Source organism: Chenopodium album, chromosome 8, assembly GCF_948465745.1.
Source record: "Chenopodium album chromosome 8, dcCheAlbu1.1, whole genome shotgun sequence".
NCBI classification, from domain to species: Eukaryota; Viridiplantae; Streptophyta; class Magnoliopsida; order Caryophyllales; family Amaranthaceae; genus Chenopodium; species Chenopodium album.
In genome coordinates, this window is record NC_137841.1 from 66,191,369 (window position 1) to 66,208,622 (window position 17,254).

The following is a 17,254-nucleotide window of genomic DNA, read 5'->3' on the forward strand; positions in this document are numbered from 1 at the left end:
ATTATTAGGGGTTTTTAAATAATTTTCTTATTTTTATTAAACTTTAAACTTGCTGTAATTTCATGTATAAGAGTGTATTTTAAGGTTTTTATGAAGAAAATTTAAAGAACTATATATAAGCCTTTAATTTTAACTATAAGGAAGGTTTTAATTTAAAGTGTTGTTTGATTTGGATTTTGAAGGTTTTAAAAGTAAGTTAGTATTGCTGTAAATTTGATTGATTGGGTATTGATTGAGATATTATTATTTGGTTTAGGAGAGAAGTTTATTGAAGGTGATTTCTAGTTAGTAAAGTGGCATACCAATTCGTTTATTCAAGGTACGTACAAGTTACGAAACCTTGTTTGTAGGTGCATGTTTAAGGACGAATCGAGAACTTAGTATCATGTATAGGGTTGAGTGGGTTAAATTGTTTGGTTATACATTTGATTTATGCATGCGCTTATATTTATGAGACATGTTTTGGTGAATTGATTATGTTTGTATGGAATTATGGATGCAAGCATGTTGAATTATATTGGATTAATTATTTGTATGGAATGTTGATACAAACATATTTTTATTGGATTGGTTTGTTAACCACATTTGGATTATTAAAGGATTGGAATTGAATGGTTTAAGTGGAATGAATTTATTAATTATTCCACAAGGTTATTATATTGTTTTATTTATTACTCGAGCATGACTTGTTAGTATGTTGAGTAAAAGTGGATTAAGCCGAAATGGCTAGGTGGGTTGACTATGTTCAACAATTTGGATAATTTGGAAGTTTAATGGATCTAAAGGTCAATTTGTGATGTGATCACCATTGTCCTAAATAAGATTAAAAGTGAATTGATGTATGATTTTTATGTATGTTCTACTTGATTGAGTCGGCTATTAATTAAATTTGTAATCACGTAAAGTGAAGCATGGATGAGCCATAAAACTCTGGAAAGTGTGCACTTCTAGAGTATTGACAATTATTGGTTGGGGTACACGGTGGTAGCCCGTGGCTTTCCGAGGCTTGTTTGATCAACATGTCCTCTTCTCTTTTGGTATTTACATTTTTATTATATAATGAAAGTTAGATGGGATCCTAGACTAACTTTGTGAGAATGGAGTCGCGCTCATTCTTGCATCGCGCTAAACTTTTATTTTAAATGGTCATTTGGGACCAAAATGATTTGGTGGATTGGACAACCTCGTCTATTGCTTACTCCAAACTAAATTAATTAAATTAAATATAAAGAGTCGAGTGTTTAAAATTGGTTAGAAAGTATGTTGAGTCAATTAAATTGTTTAAGTGTGGAGTCTTGATTAATGAATTCAAGTTGTATGTTTATTTACTTTAATTAGTTGAGCATGTCAGGTTTTGTGCGTTGTAGCTTGTATGTACTCAGCTTTGCTGATTGCGTGCTTTTGTGTGTTTTCTTTTGGTCATGGCCTTCGCCTTTCAATGACCCTGTGATGATCCAATTATTACACTTGTATTATTGGGGAGCAGTATTGTACAGGTTAGCTTGATGATGTGAAGTTCGGTGATTTGACATACGTATTGTCAAGGGATTGGTGTGATTGAGAGTATTCATTCTTTGTGTTGTATTTATTTATGTTTTACTACTTTAATTATGTTTTGGGACTTTGATTATTGGTTTGGTTTTAAATAAGGGCCTTTATGGTTCCAATTTGTAAGCTTTGACTTATTGGTTTTCTAAATTATATTATTTTAAGATTTAAGTTGGATTTCCGCTGCAATACTTTGATAAAGCCTTAACGTTTTAACACGTGGCGGTAACATGTCAATGGTTCTCCTCTATTTTTATTTAAAGTAAGTGGTTTGGAAAAGGGAGAATTATTGGGGTGTTATAGGTTTCATCGGTGGTTTCGTGGGGGAATGCTTAGGGTTTCGGGGAGGAAGGAAGACAGCGACGTGGTGGAGGGGTTTCACGCGGCTTGCCTGCGAGAATGGGGCGGTGAGGGGTTTCATTGGTGGATTCGGGTATCAGGGTGGTGGTTTTGTGGGGCATGGGGGGTGTTTAATGAGGGAGGAAGACGACGACGCAATGGAGATTGTTTCACACGGCTGATTGGCAATAAAGGGGCGGGCATGCTGGCAGTGGGGTGGTGGATAGGGTGGGCCGGTGGGGGAAGGGGAGACTGATTAGTGATTTTTGAATATTTTGTTTTTTATTTTTTGTTTTTAATTATTTAAAATATTTTGGACCAATAAGGGCGGGCTTGACACGTGTCAAATGACTTGATATAATAGGTCATTGACTTTTGTTGACCGGTAAGGGATTGAAGAAAAAAAAAATCCACAAAAGTTCAAATTATTCCACTATAATCCAAAGTTAGAATTATTTTACTAAAATTGATTAAAGTTGAAATTATTATTTTTATTTTTTTAATTTATCTATCATTTTTACATTTATCCACAATTTTTAGTTTTTATATACACCGGAGTGTATCTATTCACGAAGCCGAAGCCTATCCGTTTATCATCACCCACCTCCGCATGTCTTAAACAAGGAGTGACCGAGTGAGGGAAGAGAGTGTGACTCAAAATCAAACAACATGGCTTCTTCAAATCCAGCAGAGAAGATCACCAAATGCGAGTTACCCAACCCATTGTCAATTTTCCCAATTATCTCACCATCTTTCAGTCCTCAACAATTCTTCTTCAAACCCACTTCAACTGCAGTTCTTGCATTTTCTCCAGTTGAAATTTTTCACAATTTCCACAAAACAATCGCTTCAAATGCCGATAAATTCCTCCAATTTCTTCACTTTTCTGCTTCCCAGAACCCCCTTTTCAACAATCTCCTCAAACTCTCTTCCCATCTCCAGAATTTCTCTCAGGTAAAATCAATGCTGTCTCTAATTTTTATTTTAGATTGTGTGTATGTTAGTTATGATTAATTTTCTGCAATTTTTGTTTGTTTTTGATTGATTATTCTATTCATATTGATTAATTGAATGTTATTCCTTGGTGGGTTTATTTTGTTTTTCCTGAATTTGATTCATAGTCTTTTTTTTTTTTTTTTTTTGAGGAAGATTGTTAATGAGTGAACTTACATATACAAAAAACCTAACATTTATATAGAATCCGCTGTTTGCAGTTAAAAATGTTTCATGTACCGCGGCTCAGCTCGTATTTTCCATTTCTCCTTAAGGGGCTAACAATTGTGTGTTTAGCAGATTTAATGTAAACTGTAGGTGAGTGCAAAGATTAGATTTTCCTGAGTGGGTTCTAGTGGAAAATGTCTTTGAATTGCCTTAAAATGTACGAAATATTTCTGTTAGTTAGTTGGGTACAATGTGTTTTAAGAATCTTTGATAGAGGTAAATGAGATTTTGAAATGTTTATGTTTTAGTGAAGCAATTGGCAATTGTTGGGAACCTAGGATAAAGAGTTTGTTGGCGAAATTTTGAGAACGATTGGTCAAGTGGTTCAATGTCATAGGATTGATTGCTCCTCCCTCAGGACACTCCCGACTTTCTTGAAGAGAATGAGGATGAATTGATGTGAACAAAAAAAATTATGTTTCTTCAGCGTGCTAATGCGCTTTTCATCGGTTTATGCAAACTTATACTCTATCCTGATTTTAGTAAAGGTTGAAGGAAAAAAGTGCTGAATTATCGCATTCTTGGGTGAAGTGTGGAAGATGATTTAGTTGGCAATTAGGTGGTGCATTTGGAAACTAAGAAACCAAACAGATTTTTGAGGAATTAACTTTGGAAGCTTCCCTATGAATGTTCAAGTTCCTTAAATTATGCTTTTACTGCTGGAGTTAAGCAGGATCCTTTGATTGATTTTGATTTTTTTTTCTTTTCATTATAATCCTGTATATATATTGCTTCATAGCTTGAAGGCATGAACTTTTAGTCCTGATATGGGTGACGCTGACGCTCCTTTGGTTTCTTTTTGATATAGTTCTTATCTTGGCTTCTTATACCAGTAGATAATTTGCTTCGTGATAGCTCTAGGGCATAAGCTTTTTGTCCTTAGCACTTCTTATGTATAAGAGTAACACCCCCTTGTGTCTACTATATAAAAAATTAAAATTAGCATCATAGTGTTCTTCCAACAGTGACAAGGGTACTAGTCGTACAACTATGGTGCAATAATCTGAAAGAATATCTGAGAAAAAAAGTAATATAAGCTGGGTGTATTATCAAAACTTGAATTCTAATAGAATCAAAATAATACATTAATACTCTTTTGATTGTAGTAGTACTCCTGGAAGTGAATCGAACAAAAGTCATAAGCACTTTAAATATTCTCTATTAGTCTATTAGATCATGGTTACAGTATAGGAAAATCAAATAAGTTCGCAAATTTAATCCGTATCTTGTAAAAAGTCCTCGGGGAAAGGAAACTGGAACTGTTATGGGAAGCTATGCTTTCAGCCTTTTACAATGTCAAAGTCAAGTTAGATTGGGGCCAAGAATTATAAATCTGTGTACTCTCATTGGCTGACTCCCCCCCAATTAATAGAGTTAGGGACTTAGGGGCAGGGCTTTGTCCTTCTATTTCTGACCCCCTTCAACAAGAAGATACAATATAGATGCAGTTGTCATTGTTGTTGTGTTGATTTTCTATCACAAAAACAACAAAACCAAAGCCTTTTTCTCAAAAGGATGGAGTTGGCTGCATGAACCAAATCTCCTTGGCCTTCAGGAGTCATTCAAGGCACAGTTTACAAAGAAAGAAGCAGTGATTGGCCAATGCAGACAGTTTCCTTTCTATTTAATGGCCCTCCACTTCTTATTTTCGTGTTCTGGCTCTGCTAATTGGACTCTGAAGTGTAAGGTTATATTCTTGAAATAAATTGTTACATCCACTTCTTTCAAAGCTGTTCGTTACATGGGGTAAAAAGAGCAACCTTATTGGTGTAATTTCTATGCAGCTCTAAAGGTGCAGCTTTTCATTAACTTTGAATGGTCTTGAAGAAGGTAAGGGAGGGGAGGGAATTGGATATCTGGCATCATTCATAACATAGGTTAAGGATTTGGTAACAATTTGGGAGTTTTGTGACAATTTGGGAGTTTTGAGGCTTTGGGTTTGAAACTTGTAGGCTTAAGATTTACCCTTTATTCAAAATGATCAACTGAACTCTATGTTTCAGGTTCACTGGAGAAGCCATGGGAATCTAAATTCTCTGTCAAGTCACAACTTTGCCGCTGTTTTACCTGGTGACTCAGTTGCAGGATTAGTGGTTGCAAATGGCATTTCGAACTTTCTGAATATCTACAATACATTGTTAGTTGTCAGGCTTGTTTTGACATGGTTCCCAAGTGCTCCCCCCCAAATTGTTAGTCCCCTCAGGTATGCCTGCTATGATATGTGTAGTATGATTTCGGTATATTTTTTATTTATTTATTATTATTATTATTTTTTTATAGTTATCTTAGCTAACATAATTAACCACTAATTCTTGATTCTCAGCACCCTGTGTGACCCATACTTAAACATATTTCGTGGACTTATCCCACCAATCGGAGGAACCTTGGATTTGTCTCCCATATTAGCATTCCTTGTTCTGAATGCCTTTACAAGTGCAGCTGCTGCACTTCCTGCTGAACTTCCACCAGCCATGGGTTCTCAAGAAGTATCTAACCAGCCAGGGTTATCAGATCTTACCGCCTCACAGAAGAAGTGGCAGAGAAGAATTCAGAGTAAGAGTTTGAGTCCTTCTGATCGTCCCAATTAATCCATGGTACAATTTTCCACAGCCACCTATATCTACTAAGATGGTACTTATGGCAAGCATCTGTAGAGTTCTGCTTGATGAGAAGCTCTTTTGGTGTAATTTTGCGGCATTTGGTGGAATTTTAAATTTAGTTTTGCATTTTGCAAGATTAAATTCCGTACTAGTTTTTTCTGTATATTACGCGCACTAGATATCTTTATAGTCAAGTAATTTTACCTGTAATTTCAATTTCTCTCAAACTGTTTTTGCATTCTTCTATCAACACATTGACTGAGCTAGCTAGCTATGGTATGTTCTCTGGTAACAGTATTAGACCTATATGCGCTAAACAGTGGTCTGTGAAAGTGCTAGATAGAGCAGGCAGGAATCTGATTCCAATCTAAAGCCATGAATATTTGAAAACTGTGTCAAACCTGCTGACTGCTAATTCAATCTTCTTGAATAAGCTCTAAAGAATACAATACTCTGGAAGGGTTCTTCCACTAAAAAGCTATGTAGACTCAAGTCTGTGTCCTCTTTATCTGATGGGGACAGCGGAGGAGGCCTGTAGGCCGTGGCCTATGGTGTTGGGCCTGCCTGTACTCTTGTTTCACGGTCGAGAGTCGAGATGGGCCTGGTATAGTCAGGTGCCAAATCTTACCATGCATATACTAAATTATAATACGAGTATATAATTTCATTAGAATTGCACAAATATTCTACCCTTTCCTTTTGTAAAGGAGTTTTAAGCTTTAAGCAATAAGATAGCAATTTCCTGATGTACTGCTTCTGATGCCCACTATTAAGGTAGCACAACATGAGCATATATTCCCAACTTTGAGGGGTGGCTTTCACAGAAGAAAAAAAAAATACTAGCATTTCTGAATATGGAGACTACAACTGCTGTAAGCAGAAGCAGCAGGTCTTCTTCATATGAGAGACTTCTAGCTATCATCTTCACCATAGTGGCTGTGATCTCTCCTCTATATATCGATCGAAGAACCGAGAGTGAACTAGAAGAAGAAGAAGAAACATTCAACTTAGCGTTTCTCCTGCCTCTCCTGCTCCTGGTTGTGATTTTGGCCATATCTGTCTCCTGCTACCTAGATCAGAACAGGTTCGATCCTTACTGGATTCACAGAGTTGGGGGTTCTTCGGGTGGGATAATACTCATCCTTACCATTCTTCTTCTAGTTTTGAAGTACAAGTCATGAAATTGCTTCCTAGTAAAAGGAGATTCTTTTTTATTTCTTTTTTTTTTTCTTTTCTAATGTAGTTATCAGCTTCATATTTGTTCAAATGTTATTAGTCGTCGTATGTTATTCAAGGGCAGCATGATTCAGTGAGTTCTTATGTTTCTTGTATCTGGGCTTACTCTAATACTATAGCTTATGAAGTGTGTATCTTACTATGTTACTAACTCCCTCCCGAGGAAGGCGAGTAGGGGCTGTAGTTGATTATGATTTTTATTTTTCTATGTACATACTAGTTCAAGAAGCTCTCAGTCTTTCATTGGCTAGCTCTTTAGTGCTTTGGGAAGGGGTTGTGGCATTTTGTGCTGCAACCGAACTAGAGCTAGGAATCATGGTGTTCTTGATTCTTATGGTTTCACACCCAAAGCTATTGTATACAAAACTGTTTTTCTTTCCAAATAAAAATATTAATCAGACAACCACATAGCCATTAAAATAGCATTCCAGGTGACGCCTTAGATGTTCTTGCTCCTTGGAAAAAAAATGCCAAAAACAGGACGGATATATTTAACTGATTGAACCTTACAGGAGTAATCGTTAGAGTTTAACGTAATAAATAATGAATTTTGCCAAAGACAAGGCAGAAGGAGAAGTTAGAGATAGATCAGGGTTTCTCAAATCATAATATGTAATTATTACGTTCTCTTGTCTTCGTGATTTGTAACATACTCCGATCAATTGACAGTACAATCTCTCACCCTCCCCCCCCCCCCCCCCCCCCAAAAAAAAAAAAAAAAAATCCCCAACTTAAACCAATCAGTGTAATCAAAATGGACAAACGTCAAAAGAATTACTATCATATGCCGAAAGCAAATCCAATAACAGCCAAAACTCCTAGAATAGAGTTCAACAAATGGTAAGCCTGAAACCTACCTTCAGCACTGTTACATTCATCATTGGCACCACTGAAACAACCCGGTCTACTTACTTTAGCCTCACCGTTCTCAAGAACAAAGCTACTGTTAGATTTACCATTGCTAAAGAGCACGCAATAGAAAAATGGCCCCCCACCATCGGAACCACTTACTGCAGCCCCAACTTCAGTGTGGTTCTTACTGTAGAGAATGTTCAGGCTTTTGCTTTCCTTTATTAGTATCTCTGAGAATGCTTCTTCAGGCTTAAGATATTTAGACTCGCAGCCCAGGAAGCGCCCCGTAATTTGAGTCAGGGATGCAGGCTCCACGTTGCAATTGGGAGCAAATGTTTCTGCAAAAGCAGAATCCTCAGGCTTCTTGGCTTTAGGTCCACCTACGTCGCCACAATCTCCATCATAAGCTTTAATGTATTGCAAAGCGATGCATGCCAACCCAGGATTGCTGTAGAGGGCTGATAAATGGTGTGCAGTTCTATTATCATTCAGCATTTGTACAAGCTCGTCAGCAGGATTTTTTGTCACTTTACCTGTTAATAATTTGTTTAAGAATTTTAGTAGTACAAAGGGGAAACACCGAAATTCAACTGCATAATATGAAGACTTCTGGCAATAGAAATGCTTGTATAAACTCAAGAGGTAGGGTACATACTCCATAGGAAGATTGTGCATATCTATTGCTCCTATTTTTCTTGTTTAAAGGGATAGATTTAGTGTATACAGATATTACTAGAACTTAGAAGTAAAACATAATCCAAGAATCGAACCTACAATGATAACGGCTCAAACATTAAGGTTGTATCAGTAACAAAAGGTTTCTTTTGGAAAGGGAGGACGTCAATCATTTTGATCTTTCAGAAAGTCGGTCATTTTTCTTGAATGTCAAAAGGAAATTGGAACGATTATAGTTGCCTATCTAGGATAACTAGCTCTTGATCCAAGTCCGAGCCTCTCTCCAATACCAGTCTTACTTTTGAAGAGGAATATTCAGGTCCTTAATGCCTACCGGTGTCACTGTCAGTGATTTCTTTCAATGCTTGCAAGTGATTTCTTTCAATTTCCGCCTTCAATCCAACAACAGCTTGAAATTACTAACATTTTGCCTTACTGACATTTTTCATAATTCCAAACCCTAAACTCAGTTCAAGGCCATAAGCCACACAATCCTCCAATCCTAATGTTCAATGTTGAAAAAATAATTAATCTACTGTCTACATTGGCAAATAAACGAGGCCCTTACAATTACATGTATACTAGAAAAACCATCAAAAGAAATTCAACTTTTATTTGCAAATTGCAATTAGTTCATTTGTAAAGCAACTTGTAATAAGCCACTAAAACTAAAAATTTCTTAAATTAAACATAAAACCTTGACAAAACTACCCAAAATTTTCCAACTTTGACAGCATATACTATCATAGAGGGATATTGAGACTTTATCCTTCAAAATCATTTGCACAACATTTTTCTTAATTATCTACTAATAATTATTGAACTGTAGCACAGATTAATACTAAAGTTTATAGCTTTTTTTAAAAAAAACTTTAATTTATTTTTCACTACTCCGTTTCATATTATTTGCAACTATTAAATATTTTTCCTCTCTACTTTATCGACGATTAGATATTTTTCCTCTCTACTTTATGTCAAATCGTTGCATTTAATACAAAACCGAGGTAGTATTTATAGAAAGGAAATTAGCATTTAACAACATACCCATTTCATCAAAATTATGAAATTTAATAAAACAGTATAAGTTCATTAAGGATCTCAGCAATACTTCTAACCCAGCTAAAAAAAACATCCACAATCTAACAGTAAATCAAATAAATTAAACAAAAAAAAAAAAACAAGAAAAATAAATAGATCCCAGATTCAATTTACAAATAGCAGAGATTAGAAAAGATGGTGAAAAACTAAGAAGAAAGCATTTTTAATAATAACTCAAAAAAGATGAGAAATTAATAATGGAATAAAGATTGAGAAGAGAAGTTACTTTGGGTATCAAGAGCAGACGCTGAGAACAAGAAAAGAGAAGTAAGAGTAAGCCATAGAATACTCTGCTTCACCATTGTAGGTTGTGAGTTGGGTTTTCAGAAGCAGGGGAAGTGGAATAAGAAGGGTTGCGTTTTGACACCGACAATCCGACATAGTGTGAGTTGTAAAATCGACTCTTCATATTAAATCGGTTGGACTATGTACTTTTTCGTAACAATTGGGGCATATTATTGACAAAATACAAGTTAATGGGTTTATTATGGGGCCATAACGTTATCGGGGCATTGGATAAACAATTAAAATATTGTCTAAAATGGTATTGTATTAATTTGATAAAACATGACAAAATCACGTATCGATTAGTATAATTAATATTCATTTTAATTTAATTTTATATTTTTAGCTAGCTTATCCAATGCCCTTAGGGCGTTCGTTAGCTTTGGTCTAACAATAATAATTGTACTAATAGTAATAAGTTGATCCTAAAATTGTTAAACCCCCCATTTTTAAATATTTGTTCCACTTTTCCTTTTTCGGACGACATAAATTATACTACGTATTTCTAAAACCCCGCACATGAAAAAATTGAATAAGTATTTAATAACGAAGGGAGTTCTTGATAAACAAACTTAAACAAACTTGTTTATCACGGAAATTAACTAGGGCTGTATGAATATCGTTTCATTTAAATCTTAAGCCATATTTAGTTTATCTTACTCAGTATTTTCATTTATTTTAAACCAATCATAATATAAATAAGTTTGGATGGAATAGGAAAATTGTATAGAAAAACCTTCAAAGTGGCATTGCAAATTTAGAGTCAAATCCTATTTAGATCATGTCTGGTTGCTTAACCTTTCAAGTGCAAGTTAGGTTTATACGGTTTTGAGTCAATTTTGTCTAGGTTTAAATTGGGTTTGAATTGTGTGGCGTTTAGTTTTGGTGGGGTGTTGTGGCAAGAAAAATGAGTTTGTTTAATTCTGATGGTAACATCATGTTAGGTCACTCTTGATGGGCGGATCAATTTTGAATTTGATCAACAAAATCTGGTTAAGTCAGCTCAAGTCAACTTATATAATTTAAGTGTGCATTATTAATATTGCTGATTAAGAGGGACTTTATATGGAAAAAAAAAGTTATTATGTATTGCTAAACCATGATTAAAGCCTGTAAAATGATAAAACAATTTTACTAACTCATCATTGTTAACAAATTAAATCGGGATAAAATCTAGTTATACTTGTTTTAGGTTGGGTATTATTCACTCAGTGTCATGCGCATGGTACATCCATTTTAAAAAAAAAAAAAAAACGGGAAGAACATTGTATAGAGATGTAAAGAACATTTAGTTAAAATGAAATAACATTTAGTTAAGGTGAAAAGAACATGGTATACAATTATATAACACATATACCTAAATTGAAAAGAACATATTGTTAAAATGTAATGAACGTGATAAAAGAACATAAGAGATATAAAAAAGAACATAAAGCTCTTAATATTAATAACATGAACATTACACTATTTTATAAAGAACACACTATTAAATAATATTTGTACTTGTCCTCAAAAAAATAATATTTGTACTTTTTTATCTTCGTGTTATTTGATTCTTAGTGTAATATTTTTTATTTGTAACATAATATTCATTATTTACTGTGAAATTTTCTTTAGATTTTGTTTTTAGATTATGGTGGGTGAATATAAATAATGTTTATTACATAATATTATCATGTTCTTTATTAATAATATGGATATACAAAAAGGTGGGTGTTCTTTGTAAAACAACTATATGTTCTTTACAAAACAACTATATGTCCTTTACAAAATAACAATATATTCATTTTGCCTTTTATCAAAAATTCGGGTGTACCAAGCTTGGTACATCTGTGTCCACAAAGAAAATTTCAGGTATTATTAGGTTGAATTAAAATCTTATTTTATGTAAATCTAAGGCCCTGTTCTCTCCACCTTAAGGGCCTGTTCTCTTACGTTGAAATTCAGTTCAGTTCAGCTCAGTTCAGTTCAGTTCAGTTCAGTTCAGTTCAGTTCAGCTCAATTCAGTTCAGTTCAGTTCAGCTGAGTTCAGTTCAGTTCAGCTGAGTTCAGTCAATGAGAACATACCCTTAATTTTGCTGAACTGGAATTGTTTTTACTGAAATAAAATTATTTTTGCTGAACTTAAATTATTTTTACTGAACTTAAATTAATTTTATTGAACTGAAATTATTTTTGCTTAACTGAAATTATTTTTACTGATTTTCTATTATAATTCTTCTTTAAGAAAACTGAATTTTACTGAACTGAACTTATTTTTACTAAACTGAAATTATTTTTACTGAACTGAAATTAATTTTACTAAACTGAACTTATTTTTAACTGAACTGAAATTATTTTTACTTAATATTATTTTTTTTAAGGTGAATAGTTTAGAGCCTAAATTAGGTATTTGTCTTAAATTTCAATCAGGTTGCAACCTAATAATATGTTTTCTCACTAGTTATAACTTGATTTCAAGTGCTAACTAGGTCATTGTGCTAGACTGAGTTTAGCTCACCTTCAGTTGATATTAGATTGGGTTCAAGCTTGGACTCAAGTCTTATAAATTTAGGTCAAATCGTGATTCGATTAATATACCCCCATTTTATATTATTTTCAATGATTTGACATAAAGTAGAAAAAAAAAATGTCTAATCGTTGCAAATAATATGAAAGTTTCATTGAAATATTTGACTACAAATAACGAATCAAGTCATTGGTGATTGCCGCTTCTAAGTCGGGTTCTCGTAGTTATATCCCCTCTTTAATCACCACGAATATCAATATAGCATCATCTTCCAGGGTAAGCTCGTAAAAGGATCCACCACCATCTGCAACAATGGCGGCAACTGCCACCACTGCGCACGTTAGCATCAACCGTTGCTTCTCAAATTCAATCCCATTCAATCGAAACAAACGTGCGCCAAGGTGCGCATTACCACCCCAAAACTCCAAGGAAAGCAGACGAATGGTCTCCATTTCTCTCTTTCTTTTCCACTCTCTCTCATCTCTTCCTCCCAGTACGTGACGTCATCTCTTTCACTCTTAACTTTTTTAATTTAATTTTAAGTTTGATTTAATCAATATATGAAATTTAAACAAAATTTTCATTTCCCCATTTTGCAGATTCAATTGCAGGCGGTCTCTTTGATAGATACGTGAAAAAGTAAGAATTTTGGCAATCTTATCTTTGTTTAAGTTTATATTTTCTGTTTTGTGGTTAGTTTATCTCAATCCGTTTACAATTAATAGTCGCGTTGATAGTGTTATTGTAATTTGAGCTAGTTATGTGACAACTAAATTGGAACCGGGTTCATTATAGTATAGTGCAAAATATAGTGTTTTGTGATTTTTTAAATAATTTTTCTCCAAATGATAATGAAAATTTGTGGATTAGCTTTATTTAGTAATAATTTGTCTGCCTTTTTGAACTGTGTAATGTGGATGAAGGAATGTAGATACAAGTATTATTATTGGATACTTGACAAAATTGAAAGTTGTTTTACTAATCATGTTGAAAATTGAAATTAGGGCAATCTACCGTTGTTTTGCTTGGGTGGTTGTTGGTTTTGTTGATTCCAAGCCTGTAATTTGTTTTGATGGAGTGCCAATTGCCGAAGGGGTGGAAATGATCAAACTTGCATTGGGTAGTCAATTTGGTAGGCTATGGATTGGGAGACGGGTAAATTTGGTTTTCGTGTGTGATTTGACAGAAACTGCACCACATGAATGTATTAGACAATTTATCTCCATTTACAAACACGTGTTTTACTTTGTTGATTTGCAATACCACTCGTAAGTAATCTCGTGCCAAATTACATTCAAATTTTATTACCTAATACCCTGATTTGTGTTTTCATAGCAAACATGTAATGGAGGGGTTCAAAAACATTTAATGATTTAGGATAAACTTATAGAATGAAAGATCTTGCAATCCATTTTATCTTCCCTTCCCTCAACCTTCACTGTTGTTGATTATCTCCAACTCATATTTGCTTGTCAAATAAGAAACTGATTAATAGGGGCATACTGCTTGGTTGTTCGTTGATTTCGTAAGCTGTTTTGTTCTTCAGGGGGCTTTTTGTTAGGTGTGAGATATATTTTTTTTCCCACCCTCTAATCATATCTTCTGTCTGATTATTGTTTTAAATATTTGTTTTGAAAAAAAAATCCCACAAAGGGGGAAGCTTAAATTTTAGTTATAGGTGTTTGAGATTGATGATATTGTTCCTTTCCTCCCTGGATATGAATTAACTACTTAATAATGTGCAATTCCTCCTGAATCTTAGCCGAACTTTGATATCTATAATGTCTACTGGGATCCTTTATCTACTTATATTGATGCATTTTTCCATAGTGCTTTTCGTTGTGTTGTGAATATATAAGCTGGGATTGAATGTTGATTCGTATCACCACTTGATAGTGTATGTCAATCAGGAAAAAGCTTGAACCTTTGGAGACCTATGTGCCTGCAGTTATACTGACTCAGTTGCAAATTAAAGACATAGGTGACTTCTCTTTCTTTCCAGCTTAATTTCTAATATGCGTTTTGATATACATAATGTTGTTGATGTGGTCGGGATGTGGGCGTTTAACTTTCTCCTGGAGATTTGAAGTTGGAATTGCTTTTGAAAGGAACTACAACTAAACAAGTGTATTCCATATATTTTTCAGGCACATTTTTGCCCTGAGATTGAGCAATCTGTGAGACTCATTTGTCTTTTCTCTCTGAATGCAGAGAAAAGCCTAGATGCCCTAGAAGTTGATCAGCCTCAATATGCCTTCTACAGATCATTTCTACGGTCTGGTCCTGCTGCTTCATTCCGGTCAAATATACGAGCTGTAAGCTAGAATTTACTCAGCCATCTATATCTTCCTTTAGGTAGCACTAGATTTGAAAAAAAACAGCTGCTTGTTATTCTGTCATTGTCTTGTCTAGAAATCTTGAAGCGATCAATTTGATATTTTTGTTCTTGGTAATTTAATTTTTAGAGGAACAACTACGGTTTTGATTGCTTGACACTGCATGTTAGCGTTTCAATTTCTATCTGTTTCTTATACTTCTTGGTGGTCCTAGAGTTTGAAGTCATTTTTGAAATGTAGGTTGCAGAATATGCCTCTGATGGTGGAAGGGGGAAGACTGCCTCTGATGATGTTGATCGATGTCTCAGGTACTGGCCATTGCCATTTTAATTTAGAACTTATAGATTGTAGAAAGCTGAAGATTACAACCTTGTTGTTTGGCTATAAATAGGTTATGTAGGATTTGAAAACTTTTGCCTTGAATAGGAAAACGAATTGTGACCTCCAAAAACTTGATCTAGAAATCTTCTATTTTATGAAGTGGATTGGATGCAAAACTTTATTTTCTATTAGTGTAAACTTGCAAGGAGGTTGCGTGATTGGTGGATATAATAGTACTGTTAGGTATCTAATACAATAATCCTCTCAAAAGCACACTGGAACTCGTGTTTATTTTGTATAGGTTGTCTCTAAGTTAAAGCTAAAAGAAATTAGGAGGGATATGAAGATCTCATGCTCTACCTTCACCTCATTTTGCATGTCACTTTTTCCATCTAGTATATGGTTTGGGTCTATGGGGTACACTATAGTCATGCTCTATTACAAATTCGAAAGAATTAGATGATATAGGGTGGAAGTATGGAATAACATTTATACACTTTAGTCTCTATGTCAAAATCATTGCTTATGATTCAGGTGGTGTAGCAGACATGCAATAGATCAGATTTATGTTTAATCATAATTTTAACAACCATTCTGGATGTTTGTGATGTTTCTGGTGGTTCCCTTTTGAAGAGCTGTGGATGAACTTGATTCTTTGCTCCTACGCGCTTCAAGAAATGAAGGGGATGCATCAGCCAAGTTGATGAAAGAAAAAATTAGCACTGCTGTGAATGCATTGGATAGGTAAACCTCTCTTGCGCTGAACTGTGTAATTTACCCTGAAGTATACTGTAAGAGAAGAATGAAGGGTATGAATTTGTAATGCATGTTAAACTACATTTTTCTCCGATCTTTTTGCAGCCTCCTCCAAACAGTTCCCACTGACGTGCTTGATAAATCGAAAGCAATTGCTGATTCCTATCGAAACCCTGACAACAATGAGGTGCCTGAAGAGTTGGATCAGGATTTGAAAGAATTGCAATCAATATTGTGATACTTCCCACCCCAGATAAACTTAACATGTAGATAGACTGTAAGTCCCTTTTCATTATGTAAATTTGTTTTTGTATGAAATCTTTGAGATGTGATGTTATACGACACTTGGACATAACTAGTTATACAGAAATTGGTTTGTGATATGATTAGCTCTATTACTATCCATCTTTTCCCTAATCTTTCTACCCTAACTTCTGTTGATAATTCAAGCTCCTTATAAGTAATGTTGTAGAATGCTCCTTTAGAATTTAGCTCATTCGATCTGATCCTCGATGTTGGAACTATTTTAGCCAGGAGAATGTGTAACCTCTGACCCAACTAACTGAGCTCATTGTCATCTCACCGTCTATTGTCCGTCTTCTGGTGTTGCCCAAGCAGGGCTATTGAAATATGCCTTTACAAAAAGAGATATCTACTCTGAGTAGTATGTAACTGGAAAATTTGGTACTAATCGGCGCTTACAGATATACTCCGTACCACTTTGTCTCTATCTTACCGTGACTAAAATCGCAATGACAATGCAGGAGATTTTACTTGTACTCCCCTGGTTCGAAAATTTCTTAATTAAGCTTCCTAATTTGACTAAGACAATTATCAATATAGAATTTTGAGTTTTTGACCAATAGTTTAATTATCAATATATGAATAAACATATAAATGATAAAAAAGTTTATATTAAAAAATTGAGTATATTTAAATATGATTCTAGCGAGTGCTCACATGCCTATGCTTAATGCCTTAATTCAATGTTTTAGACTACAAACATTAAACATTGGTTAAAGTAATGTGCGTGAATATTGCTAAAGTCAAATTAGATCCTTTGAAATATAGGGAGTAATCAACTAATTAGAACCATCTACTCGAATCAAAATTATTATCAATGATATTTAATACGGAGTATTTATCTACAATGTCCTAAATACGTAGTACTTGTTTGTCTTGTTTATCTCAAAATATTGCCTCACATTATTTTTATACAGTATACCACTTTCATCATTCTAATTATCTTACGCGCTCAATTTTAATTTATACCAATATAATAATGCCATCTATATATAATTTCAAAAAAATATACAATACCTTATTCAAAAATTATTTTATCCTAATCAAACCGTTTTTATTTTTTAAAAAAAATTGCATGTAATAATCAATTCATTTTTTTAAAAAAGGCTTATTTAAAAAAAAAATACTGTTATAATAGATAAAAATTAAAACGACAAGACAAAATCCAATCGCTA

General features: G+C 34.1%; 3 protein-coding genes across 4 annotated transcripts; 2 read left to right on the top strand and 1 right to left on the bottom strand.

Moving 5' to 3' along the window:
• The first annotated feature begins 2,458 nt into the window (after nucleotides 1-2,458).
• LOC145642035 (ylmG homolog protein 2, chloroplastic-like) lies at nucleotides 2,459-5,978 on the top strand. Its single transcript, XM_081693106.1, has 3 exons — nucleotides 2,459-2,841; nucleotides 5,112-5,311; nucleotides 5,432-5,978. The coding sequence occupies exons 1-3, from the start codon at nucleotides 2,557-2,559 to the stop codon at nucleotides 5,694-5,696; spliced, it is 750 nt and encodes a 249-aa protein (XP_081549232.1). The 5' UTR covers nucleotides 2,459-2,556; the 3' UTR covers nucleotides 5,697-5,978.
• Nucleotides 5,979-7,670: 1,692 nt separating this feature from the next.
• Nucleotides 7,671-9,951, bottom strand: LOC145556304 (uncharacterized). The gene is made up of 2 exons (XM_081617956.1): nucleotides 9,796-9,951; nucleotides 7,671-8,329 (listed from the first exon to the last, which is right to left on the bottom strand). Exons 1-2 carry the CDS (start codon nucleotides 9,869-9,871, stop codon nucleotides 7,725-7,727), a joined length of 681 nt encoding a protein of 226 aa, XP_081474082.1. The 5' UTR covers nucleotides 9,872-9,951; the 3' UTR covers nucleotides 7,671-7,724.
• A 2,635-nt stretch (nucleotides 9,952-12,586) lies between these two features.
• On the top strand, nucleotides 12,587-16,159 carry LOC145556306 (uncharacterized). Of its 2 annotated transcripts, XM_081617957.1 has the most exons (7): nucleotides 12,587-12,856; nucleotides 12,963-13,002; nucleotides 14,274-14,344; nucleotides 14,575-14,678; nucleotides 14,940-15,007; nucleotides 15,654-15,764; nucleotides 15,882-16,159. In XM_081617957.1, exons 1-7 carry the CDS (start codon nucleotides 12,676-12,678, stop codon nucleotides 16,012-16,014), a joined length of 708 nt encoding a protein of 235 aa, XP_081474083.1. In that variant the 5' UTR covers nucleotides 12,587-12,675; the 3' UTR covers nucleotides 16,015-16,159. The 2 variants fall into 2 exon arrangements, with proteins under 2 accessions (XP_081474083.1, XP_081474084.1); XM_081617958.1 differs by lacking the exon at nucleotides 12,587-12,856 and having other exon boundaries at nucleotides 12,977-13,002; nucleotides 14,260-14,344.
• The last annotated feature ends 1,095 nt before the right edge of the window (nucleotides 16,160-17,254 follow it).

Bases quoted from the DNA above. Each gene is read 5' to 3' on its own strand.
- LOC145642035 (XM_081693106.1), top strand. From the start codon at position 2,557: ATGGCTTCTTCAAATCCAGCAGAGAAGATCACCAAATGCGAGTTACCC. The intron at 2,842-5,111 runs GTAAAATCAATG...TCTATGTTTCAG, and splicing joins ATCTCCAGAATTTCTCTCAG to GTTCACTGGAGAAGCCATGG. The intron at 5,312-5,431 runs GTATGCCTGCTA...CTTGATTCTCAG, and splicing joins CAAATTGTTAGTCCCCTCAG to CACCCTGTGTGACCCATACT.
- LOC145556304 (XM_081617956.1), bottom strand. From the start codon at position 9,871: ATGGTGAAGCAGAGTATTCTATGGCTTACTCTTACTTCTCTTTTCTTG. The intron at 8,330-9,795 runs GTAACTTCTCTT...AATTATTAACAG, and splicing joins GTCTGCTCTTGATACCCAAA to GTAAAGTGACAAAAAATCCT.
- LOC145556306 (XM_081617957.1), top strand. From the start codon at position 12,676: ATGGCGGCAACTGCCACCACTGCGCACGTTAGCATCAACCGTTGCTTC. The intron at 14,679-14,939 runs GTAAGCTAGAAT...TTTGAAATGTAG, and splicing joins TCCGGTCAAATATACGAGCT to GTTGCAGAATATGCCTCTGA. The intron at 15,008-15,653 runs GTACTGGCCATT...TCCCTTTTGAAG, and splicing joins GATGTTGATCGATGTCTCAG to AGCTGTGGATGAACTTGATT.